Source organism: Lissotriton helveticus, chromosome 2_1 (assembly GCF_964261635.1).
Source record: "Lissotriton helveticus chromosome 2_1, aLisHel1.1, whole genome shotgun sequence".
NCBI lineage: Eukaryota > Metazoa > Chordata > Amphibia > Caudata > Salamandridae > Lissotriton > Lissotriton helveticus.
In genome coordinates this window covers 122,879,529-122,901,847 of record NC_136059.1, presented here as the reverse complement: position 1 = coordinate 122,901,847, position 22,319 = coordinate 122,879,529, and the positions used below count along the sequence as shown (strand labels likewise).

Here is a 22,319-nt window from a genome sequence, read left to right as displayed (position 1 = left end):
CCATAGATCCTAACATAGTTGTTGATCCCACTAGTTCTGAGAGTAATAAGGTTCTACAAGTAATAAATCTTTCTGATAGACCTATTAGCAAAATAGAATTGAATGTTTTGCAACGTGTCTTGTCATTTTGTCCAGATGGGAATTGTGAGTTTAAATTGTGTAGAAGACTTAAATTAAAAAGTTTTTTTTCCAAATATGATAAAGAAAAGTACCATGAATCACAGGCAAAAAACAAAAATAAAAAAGTCTGATTTAACATTTTCGGATGCTCAAAATATTCATTTGTTGTTATCATTGTCAAATGAAAATGTTATGTTACGAGTTACGTTACGAGTTTGTTGAAGCGCGACAGCTGCCCCAGCAACGTGGCATCCTGGCGCTGAAAAACCATATCATAACCTACTGAGGGGAGGGGGGGGGAGGCTAAGGCAGTGGGAACAGATGGGTTTTATTTGCCTTGCGGAACACGGACAGATTGTCCAGGGGACGGATGTTCAGGGGAAGGGAGTTCCAGAGTTTTGCTCCCAAGACTCTGAAGGAACGACCCCCGACACGGCAAAGTTTTGTGCGGGGGACAACTACCAGATGTTGACCTAGGGAGCGCAGATTGTGCTGGGGGGTGTAGGGTAGTAGAAGCGGACGGAGGAGTACAGGGCCATCTGTTTTAAGGATTTTGAAGGCAGTAGTGAGGGCCTTAAATTGGATTCTGGCATCCACTGGGAGCCAGTGGAGTCTATGTATGGTGGCTCTAGCAGAGCATCTTCTTGGAAGGCCGACTATAGCTCTGGCCGCAGAATTCTGGATTCGCTGAAGCCTTGATGTCTCTGCTTTGCTAGCGCCTAACAGTAGGACACTAGCATAGTCCAACCGAGAGAGAATGATAGATTGGACTATGAGCTGACGTGTTTTGGGATCTAAGAAGCCAAGAATAGGGTTGAGGCTTCTCAGCAGACCCACACACGTAGCTGCCACTCTTTTAGTGTGGGTTTGGTAGCTCAACGAGGAGTCCAACCAGACTCCCAGGTTTTTTACCAAGGTTTTAGGGGGAGGGATGGGGCCCAGCAAGGAAGGCCACCAATGGTCGCTCCAACAGCAGGGGTCTTTACCAAGGAGCAGCACCTCGGTTTTCCCTGCGTTCAATTGTAAACAGTTACCCGTCATCCACTGGGCGATTGCGGCCAGTCCATCCCTGAATCGTGTGGCAGAGGTTGAGGGGGCCTCAGTGAGGGTAATCACCAACTGTGTGTCGTCAGCGTACGACACCAGCGTGAGGTCCCATTCTCTGGCCACTGCCGCGAGGGGCTGCACATACAGATTAAAAAGGGATGGACTGAGAGCTGAACCCTGCGGGACTCCTTGGCTGATAGAGTGAGACCGGGAGGTGAACGGGGGTGCTGATACTCGGAAGGACCTGCCCGTCAGAAATGAGCGGAACCATTCGAGGGCCAGGTCACTGATCCCTATATCTTCCATGCGTTTCAGCAGGATGTTGTGGGAAACCGTGTCAAAGGCTGCGCTGAGATCGAGCAATATCAGCGCAGCACTTTGACCGGCATCTAATACTTTCCGAAGATGTTCGGTGGTGGATAGAAGGGCGGACTCCGTACTATGCCCTGGCCTGAACCCGTTTTGGGAAGGGTCCAGGATGTTATTTTGGGCCATATGGTCTGATAGTACGGTGTTAGCATGGGCTTCTGCTAGTTTGGACACCCAGGGGAGCAGTGAGATGGGCCTATAGTTCTCCGGCTTTGTGGGGTCCAGGGTCGGCTTTTTGATAATGGGGGTGACCCATGCTTGTTTCCAGCAAGTGGGAACAATTGCCGAAGAAAAGGAGAGGTTGAGAAGTGTGGCCAGGGATGGAAGAAAGAAGTCCAGTGCCTCTAAAAATTGAGCCGGTCTCATGGGATCTGTGGGGGCGCCGGATTTAACCTTACTGCAGAGTTTAACTAAGACCCCATGGGAGATTTCAGGTAGGCATGAGAGTCTGGTGCCTTTAAAGGGAGAGTTAGAGGACCTAATGTAGTCGGAAGGGTTCTGTGAGAAGGTGTTATAGATTTTCCTTACCTTTTCAATAAAGAAGGTGGCGAGGTTCTCACACTGCTGTGTGGAAGAGATACACGAGGTGGGATTGCCACAGTTTTGCAGCTTTTGAACCAGTTTAAAAATGGTTTTTGTAGGGTTGGGGCTGGAGTCAATTTCTTTGGCGTAGAAGGATGCGCGGGCCGCGCGTATAGCTTTATGGTATGATTTCAGCTTGGACAGGTAGATAGCTTTATCCTTGTCCTTATAATCCTTTCTCCAGTTACGTTCTGCTAATTTGCATTCCTTTCTTAAGAGTTTCAAATTTTCATTATACCAGGGCTTAGAGGGGGTGCTGCGTCCTCTAGTCCATTTGGCTGGTATGAGGGTGTCAAGTCCTTTAATGATCCAGTTCTGAAACAAAGCATAGGACGTGTTAATGTCTTTAGTGGTTACGAAGTTGAGTACTCCTAGAATAGCCAAAAGGTCCTTATTTTGGAGTTTGTGCCAGGGCCGCTTAAGACAGGAGGGAGGCGGATCATTATTGGGCTGGATGTCGGCCGATATCACAAATTTAATGAGAAAGTGGTCGGTCCAACCCATGGGCTTGGGTGGATCGGCTCTGGCCTCCGGGATATTTGTAAAGACAGGGTCCAGTAAGTGACCAGCAGAATGCGTAGTGGACTGGATGGATTTATGATGATGGGATCCGACGTGGAGTCAAAGTGGAGATTAAGGTCTCCCAGAATAGTAAAGTTGGCGGAGGTCACAGCCAGGGCATGGGCTACCTCTAGGAGTTCCTCTGTGAATTTAGAGGTGGGCCCCGGGGGTCGGCAGATGAAAAGGCCTGAAAGGGAGACGTGAGGGCTAGTGGTGATTTTGAAGCGGGCACACTCACATCCCGTGATGTCTTCCTTCAGAAAGGAGCAGGAGTATAGTGTTCTATAGATAACAGCTATGCCACCTCCCCTAGAGTCTCTATTGATGGAAATCATAGAGAAACTATCCGGCAGCGTGAGATTTGGAATACTGGTTAGCTCATCCTTGAGCCAGGTTTCGCACAGAAATAGTGTGTCTGGATTCTCATCGGTCAATAAAGTGTTGACCTCAGAGTGGTGCTTTACCAGGGACCTGACATTAAGCTGAAGAATCGTGAGCGGGGTGTGTTTTATCGTGCTATCTTTGTGTCCAGGTAAGCACGGCCTAGGTGTAACAAAGTTACAGGACTTACAGTGTAGGTCGGTCTGTCCAATGCATCCTACTAGCTTATCGCAGCGTTGGCCCGGGTTAAGTGCAAGGAGACAGTTTTTATCATAGTAGTATGCCGTCCGTGTGATTTGAGCAGGGGTACCGGCGTGAGGCGATGTCTTGGCGATGACGGGCGCAGACGGGCTTGCCTTAGGCGCGCCTTTGGCGCGCAAACGGCACGCCCGCTGCGCACGTCCGCTGCGCTTCCTGCAAATGCACATGATTTATAGGATGGAACAAATAGCAGGAGGGGGTGTGGCCTCGAGGGGGCGTGGCCTCTGTGCACGCCGATAATGGCGTCAGCTGTATGACTTGCGAGGGGGTCGCGGCAGCGATAGAATCCGCAGCGCGAGTTGTTAGGCTGAGGTCTCTGTCCCAACAGAGCAGCAGAGAATGGGGATGAGTTTAAAACATACACAAAATGTGACTCTCAAGTGAATATTTTAAAAACAGGTGATGCAGTAACACTCCCGGCTTCCGCCTCAGGAGTAATGGTTTACAAAATGATGTTGATATAGAGAGCCTGCCTGCTATGTTGTTTTCTAGAGCTTTTTCTCTCGTTGGCGAGCAAGGCACTCCATCAGGTCGATCTTTGATTCATTCACAGCAGCTTGGATTTGTGGGAGGCCTCTGTGAAATCCTAGAAGTCTTGAGCTCCTGAGCTTTCAGCAGGACAAATCTGAAATCCAGAATGAGTCGGTCATCTTATGTTGCTTTTTATCAAGAATTCTCCAATCTTCTCCAAACTTCAAGGGGTGCTATATAAAGTTCCTTTTAGGGGTTTAAAGTGTCCACAAACAAAATCCAAGGTTCAAGAGTTTCTGAGAGGCTCCTCGGATGTTGGGACTACAGTTCCCACAATGTACCTGGCCAAATCCTGTAAAGTCCAGCTGAAGGTGATCAGCTCAGGTCCTCTTGCTGGAAATGGTGCAGGTGGAGCTCTGTTGACATGTCGCTTTCAGGAAATCCTCTCCTTCACTTGGTAAAGCAAGGTAAAGTCCTTAGGGCTGTAGTTCCTTAGTGTGCAGCAGCTGCAATCAGTGCAGTCTTTTTGGTGCAGGCCAGAGTTCTCCGCAGGGCCTTCTTCTTTTGGTTGTTTCAGGCAGATCTCCCATGTTTACTCTGTGTCCTTGGTTGCCATCTACGAACTTCCTCCAAAGTGTGGCAATTTTTTGTCCCTCAAAGCACTAGTATCTAAAATCCAAAATGGAGAAACTTTCCCCTTGGAGTTAAGATCAGGCTAAGCCAACATTACTGGTTTGGTCTATTTTGCTTTAACACTCCCCTTCTAGCCCCTTGGCTAATCTAATTACTGGGACTTCAATCTCACTGTGTGGTAGGATGTGAAGATTAGCCTGTGTGCTGTCTCAACTGTATTTCCCTCTTTAAAGACCAGTTTGGCTATGCCAACCCCATCCTGCCTTCTGCTCTGCTGCTTCCGTTCTCTTCCCAGCAGACCCTACTTCAGAAAGATACTCCTACACATGTGTTGCTGCTATCCAGCACTACCCATGCAGACTGCCCATATGACTCTCCGCTGGCCAGAGCGCGCTGAGAGGAAGAAATTGTCTCTCCCCCTCACCGAAGAATAGTGGTCCTTCTGCTGTCAGCCAACCGGGAAAATCACATCCAGCAGTAAACTGTGTATCATTCATTATAAATACCTCCACCACCTTTATTATACACCTGCACTTATGATGTGTCTTCACCTACAAGACATAGACCAATGCGACTGATGTGGGAGAGAGGGGGTGGATATTAGCTACATAGCTTAGGACAGCACCGCCATCCGGCACTACTGGAAGATGGTATTGGAGGCGCTCGACCAGATGACCGGGCTACGCGGGTCATTGGCCGCTCCATCTCAAAGATACATCTCCTTGGCACTCTTGCTAGCTAAACGGCGGGTCGCCTACAGATGGGGTAAAGGAAGGGCGCCCATTCAAAGAATGGTTGAATCACCTTATATTCTGCCAAGACCAATTGCCCACTTATGTTGAGCACCTACCACCCTCCTCCTGCCCACACAACATCTGTCTCCCCTCCATATGTACCTCTTAGCGCAGACTGTCCCCGATGACACTGACACAGGACTACTGTCGGATGGTTGACAGTGCTTACACAGGGGATGTGGTCTAGCTCCTATTACACCAGATTATGTCGAGAATTTTCTCACATTATTTGTACAAATGAAAATGTTATCAGTCAATGCAACGTGCTAATGCTATTTTATTGGAGTATGTGTAATAACCTTATCAGGCCTGTCGAGTGGCAATGTTCGCTTCTTAAGTTCTGTGTTTTACTAAAAACTCAATAAAGAGACTTAAAAAAAGGTATTCCCATGTTAGCCTATGGAACTAAAATGCTACAATAAGGAAAAACAAAATTAGAAGTTTTTCCTTCACCAGGGCATATAAAAAATCTTTTGAAATGTCCGTGGTAATTTTTACTTGGCACCCTACCCTGGGAGCACCTCGGGTAGACCTCTTCATATTGAAAATGTTGATGTCAATATGGATAATGATTCATTCATATATAAAAATGAAATCATATCTTTATTGACAAATTCACCCGTTGTAAACTTCACTGCAACCCCAACTCGAAAATACATAGTCAGGCAGGCTCTGTGACCTAGGCCTGAGATTACTGATTGACAGGTCACAGGGGGAGTTTCACGTAGCTGTCAGACAAAAATTAACCAGGAAAACCCAGATCAATCCCACAGATAGGCACAGCGACACCATAATGTCCAGAGAGATAGGCCCCAATACAACACACATGGCCTGAGGGGTACAGGCGCTCCTAAAACACCCTACAGTCAGATGCTACATAAAGTTAGGCAGACAGCCAATCAGTACACAGCACACACAGTACAAGGAGTGATCACACCCTCCCCATGCCGGACATCTGGACATGTTACCCACTGGCCGCATTGTGTCCACGCAAGGTTGAGGCTCACCTGTTTTCCTCATCGAATACATTAATTTAAGGCTCCAAAGGCAAAGTTTTACATTCCTCACAAAAGAAGGATCACCAGAACTATTTATGGCATTCACTGTATTGAATATAAACCAATTTTATTTATTTATTTATTTATTTTGAACGTTTTATATAACGCGAACAAGATCTTTGCAGATATCAGAGCGCTTTACAAAAACAAGGGGTAAGAAAACAAGAGTGATTATCAGACTTTTGAGCAAAGAATAGTTGTAGGCAATAAATGAGTAGCAAAATAGGGTAGGTACATGGGGGAGCATAGTCAATCAGCCAGACCAATAATACAAATCGACAATCAGAAAAACGAATAGTACAAATAGGTGCAGAGTCTCAAATAGTTCTAAAGTAAAAGTTCAGGTAAATTTAGCCATGAGGATAGCTTTTACTGCTTTCTTAAAAAATGTAGTGGAGGAGATAAGCCTGGTTTCTGGAGGGAGTGAATTCCAAATCCTGGGTGCCATTCCTGAAAAGGAGCGTTTATATGTTTTTTCCTGCCGGAATCTACGAGGTTTCAGAATGGAGAACCATGAACCTAACAGCCACCCCACCATGAGACCGTAAAGAGTGATTTGCTGTGCTTTATAAAGCGGATCAGTAGAGAATCTGCATAAAGCTACAACCTACAACTTATGCACGGCAACATAAATTCTCATCTCACCCACTGTGAGACAATATCGGACCAATTTTAAGTTGAGACATTACTCAGACTCTATCCCTGTACCTGTTCTCCCAGCCGCACTGTTTAATTAAACGAACCGTTCATGTTCTGATAAATGCCTCTTGCTTCTTGTTTTTTCAAAGTGTTTCATGTTCAAGTAACAGACCTTAGTGGTGACGTATATGTCAAAATAAGGTATTTTAATACTTTGGAAGTACTTTTAAATCCTAAGTCAAATATACATATAATTGCAGTTTGAAAGCAGCTTGCAAAGCAGGGCTGACTTTTAAAGTGACAGCAAGCAACACAACAGTGCACACTGAAGTGCATTGAATCTGCTGGGCTTCTAAACCTACATGCCCTACCATATACATGCCCTCTGCTAGCGTCATGTGGGTTTGTTTTACGCCATTGCAGGGGTCGGGGGAAAGTGTGGGAGCCACTTACCCTGTGCTTGACTGGGCTTCTTGATTTTTAGCATGAGAGTCACTTTAGCCCTGGTCTGCGGCGGCTGGTGCAGTTTGAGCGGAGAGCGCTGCGACGTGCCATCGGGCCTCTGGCCTCACTTCCGGCCACCTCACTTCCGGCCATATGTTTTGCTGTGTTTGATAGCGGTCTAGTGCTCCCGGCACACACACTATTTATTCAACATGCTAAAGTGGGCACCCAGTGGAAATGAGTAAGTCTACAGCGCTGCCCTGTATGCCACTGTTGTTTTAAATATTTTATGCTGCCTGAATATACCTGATAGGAAGTACTAAAGGTGTGCTCTGCTAGCGTTGTGTGGGTTTGTTTTTACGTTGTTGTGGGGGTCAGAGGAAAGTGGCGGGCCACTTACCGTGTTCTAGACTGGAGTTCTTGATTTTTAGCCTGATGGTCACTCTCACCCTGGTCTGCCTTGTCTGGTGCCATTTTAGCAGAGGGCGCAGCGACGTGCCATTGGGTCTCTGGCCTCACTTCCGGCCACCTCATTTGCGGCCATAGAGTGTGTTGTGTTTGTTAAGCATTCTAGTGCTTCCAACACACACACTATTTATTCAACATGTTAAAGTGGTCGCGCAGCTGAGATTAGTACAGGGCTTAGAACAGTTGGTCCATACCTCCACACACATTAAGGGCCATATTTTAGACATTATTTTCGTTAACAGCACTCAAATAAAAGCACTACCACCTGTGCCTATAGTTTGGACTGACCAGTCGATTCTCTCATTTAGGATTGTAAATCCAAGAAAGGTCCCCTGCAATTTAGAAAAGCGACCAGAGCCCATAATGACCCAGAGTTGGGCGCAACTCACCAAAGACGCGTTCAGGGACAATTTGGCTTAAAGCAAACCGGAATTAAGGGCTGATACCCAGATAGCAGAGAAACAAGTCTCTCTGTGGATTAAGGAGGTGGTGGACTCCTTAATACGTTTGAAACCCTGTAGGAGTGCCCGACAAACTCCATCAGCAGAATGGTTTTCAGAGGAACTGGCAAAACTGAGAACTGAATGCAAATGCCTTGAACGCCACTGGAGGGTGAACTATCAAAATGACAATAAGCTGAAATATTTAGAAGCACTCAGGTTTTACCATCAACAAATTAGGAGAGTGCAGAGGGAGTTTTACATTGAGCAGATTGAAGCAACTAAAAGCTCCTCTAAGAACTTTAGTATGGTAAAACAACTTACTTCCCTAGAACGTGTTATCACAGTACTGCCTGCTTCGGCAGACTACTGGAATAAAGTAGCTGATTTCTTCTTGGGAAAGATAGAGAACATATATGCTACCTTCTCTGATAGTAGCAGGAACTATAGCTTTGCTCCTGCTAAAAAAAGATTTACTGGAGGAGGACACGTTGCTTCCTTATTTTGCAAAAATTGCTGAGAAACATTTTAACGTTCAATTGACTACCTTTATGGAAGAAAAGCAGATTCTCCACAAAACCCAATCGGGGTTCAGGGCAATTCACGGCACGGAATCGGCCTTACTCCTTGCTTCTGAAGTTCTAAAAATACCAGCTGATGATAGAATAGTGACGGCATTGATCTTGTTGAACCTGAGTACGGCGTTTGATTCGGTCTCCCACTGCCTTCTGCAGCAACATCTGTGGGAGGCCGGTGTCAGAGGGGGCACATGGGAATGAATCAAGTATTTCTTACAGAACAGATCATTCCAGGTCCTACAACATCCTTTAAAGTCCGAGATGTGTCCGCTGTCTCAAGGGGTACTACAGGGCTCAGCCCTTAGTCTAACTTTATTTAATATCTACCTGCACCCTTTGGCAGACATTGTGCTGAAACATGGGGTGAAACTGGTGTCATATGCTGATGGCACTCAGTTGATTGTCACATTGGAACAAAAGGAGGCAGAAGTTGCACCTAATTGCAAAGCCTGCCTCAGTGATCTTGCGAACTGGGTGAAGTTCAGCTGTTTGCAACTAAACAGGAAAGACAGAGGTGATGGTGGTTGGAAAACAGATATCTATATGGATACACTTGTGGTGGCTGGAGGAACTGGGCCCAACACCGACTCCCAAAGTTAAGGTTAAAAATGTGGGAGTCTGGTTTGACAAAACCCTATCATTTGCAGAGCAGATATCAGCTGTGGCTAGAACATGTTTTGGCATTCTTTGATTGTTGCGCAAAATAGTAGATATATTGTCATTAGATGTAAAAAAGACCATTGTGCAAGCTTGTTAGACCTGGCATCTTTGGCGTGATTTCCCCTGTCTTTTTGCCTCTGCCTCCTGTATTTTTGATGCTGTGCTGGATTTCGTTTTTGCTGGTTTAGATGCTTTGGGCACTTTGCCAGTGCAGATCAGTGTCAAAGCGCAAGTGCTCCCTGTGTAAATTGTGATTGTTATTAGTTTCCATGATTGGCAAATTTGAATCACCTAAAATTCCCTAGTAAAGTGCATTGAGTGTGCCAGGTCTGGTGATACAAATGCTACTAGTGGGCCTGCAGCACTGATTGTGCCACCCACATGAGTAGCCCTAAAATGGTGTCTCAGGCCTGCCACCGCAGTGCCTGTGTGCAGTCTGTGAACTACCATGTCCTCCTGGTCAGTGTCCCCACTGGCCAGGCCTAACCCTTCCCTTTCTGTGCACATTGGTCACCCCTATGGAAGGCCCAAAGTACCCCCTTGGGCAGGGTGCAGTGTATGTGAAAGGTAGAGCATGTACTAGTGCAGGTGACATGCTCTGGTAGTGAATGACAGCCATTTTCGTTTTTCACTATTGTAAGGCTACCTTGCTCATAGGCAATCATGGGGAATGCTGGCTACAATGGCTACCAGCATATCTTCCCATAGGAGCAAGGTAGGACATAAACATTTGGTATCCCTGAACTCAGAATTTAATAACACATCTTTTAGAAAAGGTGTTTTTTAAATCCTGTGTTTGAGACCAACACTTTTAGAAAGTGGCTGTTCTCTTGTCTGACCTTTCTGTGTGCCTTGGCCTGTTTGTGAATTGACTGTCTGCTTTGTGAGTGACAGGGGCTGGGTGGCTCCCAAAGGCTGAGTGGGCCATCCCTGGACTGAATAGCTCCAACTGCATCTAGAGTGATGGGAGGGGGGTAGCACCTGGGGCTGAATAGGGATGTGCCTGCCTTCCACAATGCTGGCTCCACCTCCTGCTGGGTGGCTGACAACCCTGCCCCTCTCTCTGAAAGGAAAGGAGAAGCCAGGAAAACAAAGTGCTCAAGGAACACGCAGAATTGGTTCAGACCGGGCTCAGAGCCCTCCTGCACAAAGGGAACACAGACTTTTAGGGGGTATAAGTACAGGACCCCTGACTACAGAAAATTAGATCATCCTGAAATCAATCAATCAATCAATCAATACATTTATAGAGCGTGCTACTCACCCGCAAGGGTCTCAAGGCACTGAAGGGAGGGGTGGGGGCGCTACTGCTCGAATAGCCAGGTCTTGAGGTGTTTCCTGAAGGTGAGATGGTCATGCGTCAGTCGTAGGTGTGCGGGGAGGGAGTTCCATGTCTTGGCGGCCAGGTAGGAGAACAATATTCCTCCGGTGGTTGTTCTGCGAATCCGTGGGATGGTGGCGAGGGCGAGGCTGGCAGAGCGGAGCGGAGCTGGCGGGTAGGAGTGTAGAACGAGAGGCGGTTGTTGAGGTATTCGGGGCCCATGTCGTGGAGTGCTTTGTGTGCGTGGGTGAGGAGCCTGAATGTGATCCTCTTGCTGATGGGGAGCCAGTGTAGGTTTCTCAGGTGGGTAGATATGTGGCTGTGGCGAGGGATGTCAAGGATGAGTCGCGTGGAGGCGTTCTGTTTGCGCTGGAGTCGTTTCTGTAGTTTGGCTGTGGTTCCTGCATAAAGGGCGTTCCCATAGTCCAGTCCGCTGGTGACGAGGGCTTGGGTGACCGTCTTTCTGGTTTCGGTGGGGATTCACCAGAAGATCTTACGGAGCATGCGCAGGGTGTTGAAGCATGAGGATGAGATGGCGGTGACTTGTTTGGTCATCGTGAGGGAGGAGTCCAGGAATCAAGAAGGAACGTCTGCCAAGGAGAAAGCTGAAAGACTGAAGAAGGAAGACTGTCCGGCTGTTGCTTTGCTGGACGGACCTGCATTTGCTTTAGGAAGGACTTTGCTTTGTGCTGTGTCCCCTTGCTTGAAGGAACTCCAAGGGCCTGAGGAAGAGCTGGCTCCCTATTAAGAAGTCCCAGGAACAAAAGAACTTCACCCCCAGCTTCCCTGAACTCTGCTGAGAGAGTTCTGTCCTTCCTAGAGTGCTTATGCCAGTTTTGGTGCCTCTGGAAGTTGTACCTGTGTTGCAAAGCTGGAAACCAAGATGTAAATAACTTTCTGCAAAGTTTATTGCATTGCTTGCTTGCGGAGTGCATTCCCGTCGGTGTGAGGAAATTCCCACTGCTACGAAGGTCAAGATCATCGCAGCGCCTGTTGCCGCTGCCAGAGTCATTGCATCCTCCATTTGCGGGATGCACCAGTCCGGTGCCGGAAGCTTACCAATGCTGCGAGTATCGTCGCAGAGCCTGTCGTCACTAGGTGAGATCGTCGCACCGCTTGCTTGCGGACTGCATCACGTTGCTGCGAGAGTCGTCGCAGAGCCATCCCATCGAGGGGTCGTGAGAGTAGAAGATCGACGCTGAGCCGCGCATCGTCGCCACACCGGAGATCGTCCCCACCACAAAGATCGTCGCATCGTACCTTTTGAGAGCCGCTTACCCCAAAATCTGTGCACCGGAATCCACACTAGGGATCGCATCCCTCCCCGTACAGACCGGAGTCACCGCAACATGCCCGCTGCGTCCAGCAGGGTTGTCACATCGCCTGCCCAGGGTCTCAGGAGTGACGCATCGCTTGCTTTTCAACGCTACAGTTTTCACTGGGACCTTTCGTCGCTACTAAAGGTAGTGTTGACTAAAACGTGACGCAACTGTGGATTATTTTAAGGCAACCTTAAGAACTCTTTTGAAATCATATTCTGGAACTGTGTATGTTGGATTTTTGTTGTTTTGGTCTTATGTAGTTTAGATTAAATACCTTTATTTCTCTAAACTGGTGTGGAGTCAGTTTGTGGTGTTTTCACTGTGTTACTGTGAGTGTTGGTACAAATACTTTGCACATTGCTTTCGATAAGCCTGACTGCTCTCACCAAGCTCGTACCAAGCTACCAAGGGGGTGAGCAGGGGTTCTCTGAAAAGTGTTTCCTCTTTACCCTGACTAGAAGCAAGGGTCCCCATTTAGACAGTGGTACCTACCTCTGCAAACTAGAAGACCCCTAGTTCTAACACTGTTGGTCAGTGGTGGGATCTTGAACTTGTATTTGTACTAGAGGCTTTATGTTTCTGCCACAGGAATTTCAACGAGACAGGGCTGAGGTACCTGCGCCCATTACTTACTGCGTATAGACCCACCCAGAACCTGAGATCAATGGGCACTGCTAAGTTGGTAGTACCTAAGGTCCGCAAGGCACGATCAGGCGGTAGATCCTTTGGTTTTCTTGTGGCCGAGGTCTAGAATAACTTACCTTTCAAATTGAGGATCCACCTATCTGAAACAAATTTTCATAAAAAACTGAAGACCTGGCCATTCAAGTCGGAGCGAGAGCAAATACGGAAACGAGAGATACTGGAAGAAGAACGCAGACCAAACAGCGCATCCAGCTGCATGAACAGCGACAAATTTTAACCCCGGAAAACACAAAAACCATAAGAGAGAGGGTAGCAAAGAAGAAATAAATGTATGTTATTCTGCTACAAAGACGACACCAAAACCCATCCTATCACAACTGATACCAGCCCTGATGAAGACCTTGAGATAAACATGTTGGTCCCACAACTGCAAGGTCGAAACGCGTCGGCATAACACAGTGGTATAGAAACATCTATTCTAAGACAAGTTGGCATTTCTCCATCTGGTTGAGTTGGAATAAGATAAACTCGCCCCTTGAAAATAAATTGTATTGTATTGTATTGTATTGTATTGTGTATTTATAAAGCACAACTATCGCTCCGAAAGGAGCATCCTGGCGCTGACAGAAACAGTGTGCAATACAATTGGGAGGCTAGATGGCGGCCATTGCATAATCAGCTGGCAAATTAAAGATCCAAGTCTTCAATTGCTTCCGGAACAAGCCTTCCTGATGTAAGTGTCTGAGGTTCTTGGGCATTGCATTCCAGGCTTTGGAGGACAGAAAGGCTAGGGTCTTACCCCCCTTGGTTTTATAATTAAATCAGGGCAAATGTATCAGGTTCCCATCTGAGGATCGTAGCGTCCTAGCGGGGTTATAATGGATATATCGTCTGGTAAGATACCTAGGGCCTGTGGCGTTAAATGCACGAAAAGCTATCACAAGGATTTTAAACAATATTCTCCTGTGCAGAGGCAGCCAATAAAGGGTCTTCAGGGCGGCCGATGCTGAGGATTTCCTCGGTAATTTTAATACCAGTCTAGCTGCAGCATGTTGCACGTTCTGGAGTTTTTTTAGCGTAGCCTTTTTTGCTCCTGCTATCAAGCCATTGCAATAGTCAAGGCGGGCAAGGATTAAGGCCACTGCTACAGCCTTTCTTGAGTCTGTGGGAGGAAATCGAAGATCTTCTTTAAGGATTTGATGATGTTGAAGCAGCTTCCTGCCACATTCCTCACATGCTGATCAAAAGACAGTTCGGCGTTGAATAAGACACCCAGGTTTCTAGCTGATGCCACAGCTTGTGGTGGAGCAGGGGAGTCGTCAGGCCACCATTTACTTGGGCAGAATTGGTAATTTTTTTCCCATAGGTATGATCTCTGTCTTATCAACGTTACATTTTAGATGGTTATTTTCCATCCAGAGGAAGACATCCTCAGACAGTTCTTTAGATTTTGCTCGGCCTTGGTGGAATTCCTATCAAGGGGTACAATTAATTGAGTATCATTGGCATAGGATGTCACAAGTATGCTGTATGACTCAATTAAAGAAATGAGGGGAACCATATAAATATTAAATAATAAAGGGCTCAAAATCGAGCCCTGAGGAACTCCGGACGACACCTTTTTTTCCTTAGAAAGGAAAGGACCCAGTGCAATGGTTTGGGATCTAGCTGCAAGGAATGAGATTATCCAATCCAGTGCCATGTCTGTAATTTCTATATCTCTTAGCCTGCTGATCAATATTGTGTGGGAGATGGTGTCGAATGCCGCCGTGAGGTCCAATAAAATCAGAACGGGGCTCCTCCCTTCATCCTGTAGTAATTTTATGGAATCGGTGAGCTCAATCAGAGCTGTTTCCGGAGAATGATGTGGGCGGAAACCCGATTGCTGGGGATGAAGGATATTGTGAGTTTCAACATAGCCTTTTAGCTCTTTATATACCATCTGCTCGGTTATCTTGCCCAGAATTGGAAGGAGTGAAATTGGTCGTAAATTTGTAAGATCTGTAGTGGATTTATTGGGCTTTTTCATAAGTGGTTTCGCGATAGCTTTTTTCCACTCTAATGGGACCGTACCTGTGCTAAGGGACGCATTTACTAACCCATTTATAATGGGATTAACCACATCGATTAATTGGTGAAGTATGCAAGGGGGGCAAGAGTCGGAGGGAGCCCCTGATTTACACGACAGGATCACTTCATGAGTTTGGAGTAGGGAAAGCGGTTTGAAGGTGGTAATACTGCCCGGACTGGTTTCCACTTGGTCTGGAAGGCCTGGTACCGGAGACACTCCCGGGGCAGGAAAGTCCTTTTGTAGTGACTCGATTTTTCCCTCAAAATAATCCGCAATTTGGTTGCAGAAGACGGAGGGATTTCAGGCTGTAAGGATTTTGGGTGTGTAAAAGCCTTAACAATGGAGAACACTGTTTTTTGTTTTTGCTTGGCTTCTTTAATGGCGTTAATGTAGTATTCCTTTTTAGCTATTTTAATACTAGAGAGATAAAGTTTCCTCTGCTGAATATAGAGGATTCTAGCTGCAGGATCGTATGTTTTGCGCCACTTACGTTCCCTTTTCTTACAAACTAAATGGGTTTTGGCTAACTTTAATGAAAACCAAGGAGCATTTCTCTTTCCTCTCTTCTCCTTTTCAGGGGAGCGTTTGAATGGGACACGCTCTTTAATTACTTGCTGCATCCAGATATGAAAGCGTATAGAGTCCTGCACTACTTCTCCTGCCGTACTAGGGATCTGGGACTGAGTGATTGGTTTAAGCTTAATACTGTCCTCCACCTCTCTCCAGTTTACGTTGACTGCGAGATGTTTACTAATCCTTGATGCTTTTTGAGAGCTAGGTACTCGGATGTGGAAGGGGATTAAGCTATGGTCTGTCCAAATTTGTGGGTTAGGAGTCTGAGTCTCTATTGAAGGGAAGTTTGAACATACCCCATCAAGAGTATGTCCTGCTTGTTGTGTGGACTGAGTTACCTTTTGGTGCAGGTCGAAAATCTCTAGAGTCTGATAGAAATTAAGCGCCTGCACATCGGATTTAGATTCCAACTGGAGGTTAAAATCTCCTAGCAGTGTAAAATAAGGATAGCGGAGCAGGAGCTGCCCTAGAGAGTCACTCAGAGATTCTAAGGACATGGTTGCGTTCCCCGGGGGGCGGTATATTAAGCCTCCTGAGAAAGAAGTGGTCGCATTTAAGGTGTGGCACTTCATGTGGTTTCTTAATGTTCTTTTCAGACCACTTAAAAGGAGCAAAAATCAGGACAGGTGGACAGGACTAACATCGTATATAGTCTTGAAGCATTATAATTTTGTAGAAATACGAACAATGCTCTTTAACGCTGAAGTTATTTTTGTGTTGTATATACGGAAAAGGAATACTTAATTGCAAAAATGATACAGAGATACAAAAAACTAAAACAAGTGCAGGGTCAATAAAAGGGACTCCTGCGTACAAAATTGTTGCGTGATTTATGGTGTCAGAGGTACTCTGTTTTGTTGATATTAGCTTATTGATTCTAGCCTCAGAATTAAATGAATCATTCCCCTTTCTTTATTTAAACGACCTGGTTCATTCAAGCACCCTCTGGGGACCGGTGCACTTAGGCTACAGAGCTTTTTGCCTTAGGATTGGTGGGACCTTGGGGGGGGGGGGGTTTATGGGCTTGTGGTATGGTCCGTGATGCCCTAGCGCAGGGACGCTTCATTGGAGTAACCAGGCACTTTATAAGCTTAAAAATAATAATATTAATAGTGGGGTCTTAGAGGTAGGTTGTCAGTACCAATTGTGATTACACCTAATTACCATATACCTTTTAATCAAAGCACTGGCCCTGGGTCTGGTTAGCAGAGCCCAGGACACAGTCAGTCAGTTACCACCAGTATCAATCAAAAAGTGGGGGTGATCTGGACAAAAACGATGACATTTTCACATTTCCCAAAGAGAAAGCTTCAGGAAAGGATGGATACTCATCAGAATGAGTGCCAATTAAGCAGTTAGTAAAGATTTGAAGAGCTTTCAGGCTGACAGCTGCTACTAGGTGACTAACTAGGTTGTGCTACAAAAGTTGTGAAACATATAATATACATATAATATTCTACATCCTAAGGAAATCTATGCTGCCTTCAGAAAGCAATGAAGAAGCCTTCCTGAAAGCTGTCTCTTTAACATGCGTTGTTAGTTCACAGAAGGAAACAAAGAGGTTTCTTTGACATAACATTTCACATTATGGCTCATAGAGTTGCAGTTGCTTGTACTTCTGATGTACAGTTATAGTTACCCAACCACATCGATAGATACAATAAAGTAAGCAGGTAAATCAGTACCTGAATTGTGTTGATGTCAGTGAGATTCCAAGTGTGTGATGTGGATGCGTTCACAGCTATGCGGACACTTGATTCAGCAATACCAAGCAACTTAGCTGTAAAGGTGGTTTCAGCCTCAATTCCGATCTCAAATCCATGTTCGTGGGAAAACTGGGACTCAGCAGTCACTGTTTTATCGATTCTGAAATAAGCAGACACACACCACACTTAGAGCATGTTATAACAAGAGGCTGCAGATGAGCAATACATCAGCATGGAAGGGAACTTGAGGTCAGGCCCAGCACCATCCAGCGCCTGAGCACATGTGTGAGGCTAAACTGGAGCCGGTGGTTACAGGTCGGGCCATTCCATTTTGGGGACACCTATTTTTCCTCATCAGACTCCACACCAGAGCAAGAGGGAGAAAAACATAAAAAAGGGCCAAGAAGGAGAAAAACTGTGGCACGCATAGAAAGCATGGATGAAAAAGAAGCCGCACAAGTGAGGTGAAAGGGCAGGGATGCTCTGGTAGTGGATTAGGAGGCATGAGGTGGATGAAGACTGGCTCTGGGGCTCTGAGGAAAGCTTTGGGCATTGGCACTTCTTTTACAGATTAAGTATTGCCAGGCAGAGGCACATGGGGCTCGCCTGTCAGTCCTTAATAGACATCACATGGTTCCTATAATGCCATGCACATTTGTTTATGTATTTCGGAGTGCACAAGTACTCCTGGCGTGTCGATGCCACAAAGGCTCTCTGTACCCTTCTCCAACAGCATTCACATTCAACAACAGACTGGACAGGCTGCGCATAGGACTGAACCATCACACAGTTTTACCCAGGAGGCGGTGAGAACCGTCTATTTCAGCTGTTTGTCAGGGTTTGCCCCTTTGTCAGGGCAGCGTGAAAGCAGAGACATTCATCGTTTCCGGTGCACCCACGTGCAGCTCTGCCATCAACTTGGTTCCAACCCACCAGTTACTCCACAATCTTCTCTTGAAAGCATTCTCTACATAAAACTTAGAATCAAATAAGACAATATTCTGAAGGGAAGCATTTATGGTGTATCCAGAGGTCGGTACAGATTTACTATTCTTAGTTCCACAGTTATGTACTTCAAGGATGCCGTCTCAGTGGACAGGTATATCCGAGATGGACAGGTGCCCTGCTGCCAAAGGACGGAGGTCTATGTGCCAAGCGCCGAGGGCCGCCATTTCTGCACTAACGCCGGGGGAGCCAGGAGACCACAACACCCAGCATCCTTCACGGCCGCTGACGCCGCGCTTCGCGCCAGGAGGCGCTTAAAGAACGCCCAGGGCTCCCCCAGCGCAGGAGTCCTTTTCTGCAATTACCTGGTGTGATGTCTGCTGTTTTTGCTCAGAGGACGGAGGACTGCGCGCCAAGCGCCGAGGGCCGCCATTCCTTCAAAGAGCAGAAGTGGTCGGGAGGGATCAATACCAAACTCCTTTACGAGTCAGGGACTACAAATTCCTTAACTGGGGGAACACAATTCTCAACATTAATTTAGAACTATTTTATATACAATGATCACATGCCTAGTCATCATCATCACAACGGCCCCTCGCGGTGGGATGCCTGGCTTTCACCTTGCGGATACCCTGCCGGGGTTATCTCACAGGGGAATACCAGGATGGGTTCCCTAAGCAAGCGCTTAGAAACCGCTCGGTGATTTGCGCTATATAAATTCCTGTACATTTACACATCATGATTACCAATTTTATTTGTAGTAATCCGTACTTCAAAGCAATCGGTCTTTTTTTTACATATATATATATATACTGTTATTTGTCATATAAAATGCACATATATACACAAATCTCTTTCCCGCCATTCCTGCACTAACGCCGGGGGAGCCAGGAGACCACAACACCCAGCATCCTTCGCGCCCGCTGACGCCGCGCTTCGCGCCAGGAGGCGCTTAAAGAACGCCCAGGGCTCCCGCAGAGCGGGACGCCCAGGGCATGCCCGGGCGCTGCCCGGGCCAAGGGCGGGCCCATCCGCGCCCGTCATAGGCCGGAGGAGGCCCACCCCCTTTGTATCTATAATTAGGACAACTTTTAAAGGGACGAATGGAAGACTCTGAGAGGAAAAGCAGACTGATTTGTGTACATTGTGGACGAGCCCCGTACTGATAGTAGGACAGTCTGGGGCATAGAGTTAGAACACACCAGCCTATTAGCTGACCCGGAGTCAGTGCCTTTGCAGATTTTACCCCAGTTGTTAGTGCTCTGTGCATTGTATGCACTGTAAGATTAGGTTACGTTTTAAAGTATATTTATGCTGTATTTTAATTTAAACAATTACTAGTATGAGTAAGCGGAAGGCGACACCTGCAGGGGTAGGGAGTGGGGTAGGGAGTGGGGTAAAGGGGACTGTTGCTGCTAGTTCATGAAATCCAACTCACAGAAAAAAGACTGTCGCTAGACACACTTTTAGACTGCAAGCGAACATCTATGGGTTCTATAGCCAATCTAAATCCCCAAATAAAGACATTCCCCAAGGCCAATCAAAACAAGACTGTAGTAATAGCGTTAGTGCCATAGTTCATGCTCCCCACATGGTACAGGAGGTTAGTTCACCTACATTTCCTGTTGATACGGCCATCCCTGACTTAGATAAGTCCCAGATTATCGTCGAAGAGGCGGAGGAGTATTCTAACCCAACAGCACCATTGACTGATGGGAGAGAACTGGGGGGAGCAGAGTTGGCAGTACCCAGAGCCAACTTTGGTGCAGGGACCACGGCCAGCGAGGGTTGAGATGTGGTCACAAGATCGAAAGGAGCTATAAAAGCTGTAGGCATCCCACAGTTGGTATCACCGTCAGCTGACACAAGGAATCGGGGTACACGATCAGGGGGGAGGGGGCAGCACCCGCCAAGACCTAAGCCAAAACAGAGGGGTGTGGTAAAGACGAGTGGGGCCAAAAGCTCAGTGGGACCCACAGATAGTGGACAGTTCCCAAACTGTGGGAAGAGTGAGGTTGACCAGGAAGCGGAAAACTCATTATGTTAGAGTTACTCTTTATTACTCACTTGGGGCCTGTGTTGGATAAAATCAAGGCGATTGAGGAAAAACTTTCCTTGTTATGTGATCAGGATAGAAATGTGTCCAGTAGAACCACGGGGCCAGAGGAAGGGGTAGTAGAGGCTGCACCACATCCAAAGCCAGTTACAAGTAATGACGGCCAGGGAGGGGGGCCACATGAATGCAGGTAGTCTGTGGAAGTCAGTGAGGTCAACAACAAGGGCCCTTTGCCGGGAAGAACGAGTGGGATAAGGCATAAGTAGAATTGGGTCAACTTATACGTCTCACCATGACACAGTCCATAGGGGCTCTGAGGGAAGAAGGGCAACAGACAGCGATATAGTCCCAATACTGGCCGACCCTGTGCAGAGCACCCGGGGCCTACCAACACTGGACCTCCCGCCAGCCTCATGCCCCTATAGGGTGGTTTTAGTAGGGGTCCTGACTTGTGGGGATGATAGGGAAAAAACCCTGCGTACCCTAATTAATAAGACAGCCCTTTGGTTAGCTACAAATACAGGTTTTAATGTCGCACAACACAGGCATATCCTGATGGCAAGGAGGGTGGCCTGGATTGGAAGCAGCAGGAAGAGTTTTGCTGGTGACTGCGTGATTCTTAGACACCCAGAGCTAGTTAGAGACCTCCTTTACAATCAATCGAGGGGTCAACACCGAGGAGAGGGAAGGTCTAGTATCAGACTCCTCCCCCTGGCCTTTTTTTTATAGGGACACAGTGCATAGGAACACGCAAGGTGACCACAGGCGGAACTGGGTTGCACCACAAGGGGAGGATTGGATAGTCCCACTAACTAATTGATATGCTCCTCTTCACTGTGCTTCAGCCCTAAACGATTAGACTGACTGACAGGAAGACTGTCATATGGGAGAGAAGCCATGCGGGAGGGGCGGTCCCAACTAGGAGACCATGATGGGTCAGGTAACATACAGCTAGACGATTCCAACCCTAATGCGAGAGATAAACAGCCCGGTGGAAGGGGCCCAGTGGAAAATGAGGACAAACTGGGTGAACTTCCAGCAATGCATACTAGGCCCACAATTGATATTGCAGGTAGCCAAATAGTGGGAGAGATTAATATAATATCCTGGAACATCGCGGGTCTATTATCAAAAGTTAAAAAACATAATTGGCTAACTTATATAAAGAAACACCAAATAATCCTCCTACAAGAAACATGGGAGGTACATAGTAATGCCCAGGCAAAAGAAGGATATAAAATGTTCTTTGTCCCAGCACGTAAGTCAACTTCGGGGCGGGCAAAAGGTGGGGTGACCATTTATGTCGACCTTAGATTACCAGGAAGATGGGATGAACTAAGATGGGCTTCGGATTGCATACTGGGAATTACATACCGCAATAAGGGCCTTAATCTAACCCTTGTTAATTTCTATAATGCTATCACTCCTGGACAACTCCTCTTATGTTTAACTGAATTGGGGGCTTGACTGACAGGAATGGAGGAGCAAGGGGCATCAAGTTCCCAGCTAGTATTAGCGGGGGACTTCAATTGTCATCCGTGCACCTTTTTAAGAATGAATGGGGGGAACTGGTCGGCCTGTCCGATGGTAGAGGGGTGGCACTTGAATCATACAAGGGATGGAGGAGCGCTGAACAAGGTCTTAGGCAGACATGCACTTACACACACCATGGATCTGATTGGCGGGGAGGGAAACAGTACGGTTACCCCAACCTTCAAAGGTAGGGGAAAGGATTCTATAATTGATTTATTTTTGTTACTATCACGTTAAAGTGTCAAGTCACAAGGTTCAAGATAGAGGTCAGCGTTTTTAGTGACCATAACCGGCTGCTCTTATGTATTAGAGACCCAAACTCGGTAAACCAACTAGGCCAAAGGGAGCCCGGAGGTATAATTAAAGCCATCGACCAGGGTAGGAAATTAAGGTGGGTCAACATTGACAGCGAAGCATTTTACAGAACCTTACTGACAGAGGATGAATCTAACTCCGGCAGTGTCTGGACCTAGAAGTCGAGGGGGTAGACCTGATCAGGGCATTTGAGGGCGTTGCCCAACAAATTGATGGTTTACTTAGGAGTAGGAAGATTAATAGGGACCATAGTAACCCCGGGTGGTTTGACCATGACTGCACCCTCGCCCTGAGGGAATTGAAGTCAGCTCTGAAATGAGTACCCG

At 46.8% G+C, this 22,319-nt stretch overlaps 1 protein-coding gene across 1 annotated transcript in view; it reads right to left on the bottom strand.

The window, feature by feature from the left end:
* Positions 1 to 22,319, bottom strand: part of LOC144817780 (uncharacterized) — an 85,158-nt gene that overhangs the window by 7,378 nt on the left and 55,461 nt on the right. Inside the window, exon 4 of the mRNA XM_078674594.1 lies at positions 17,124 to 17,304. Coding sequence (XP_078530720.1) covers positions 17,124 to 17,304 — 181 coding nt within the window. The remainder of the gene's footprint in view (positions 1 to 17,123; positions 17,305 to 22,319) is intronic.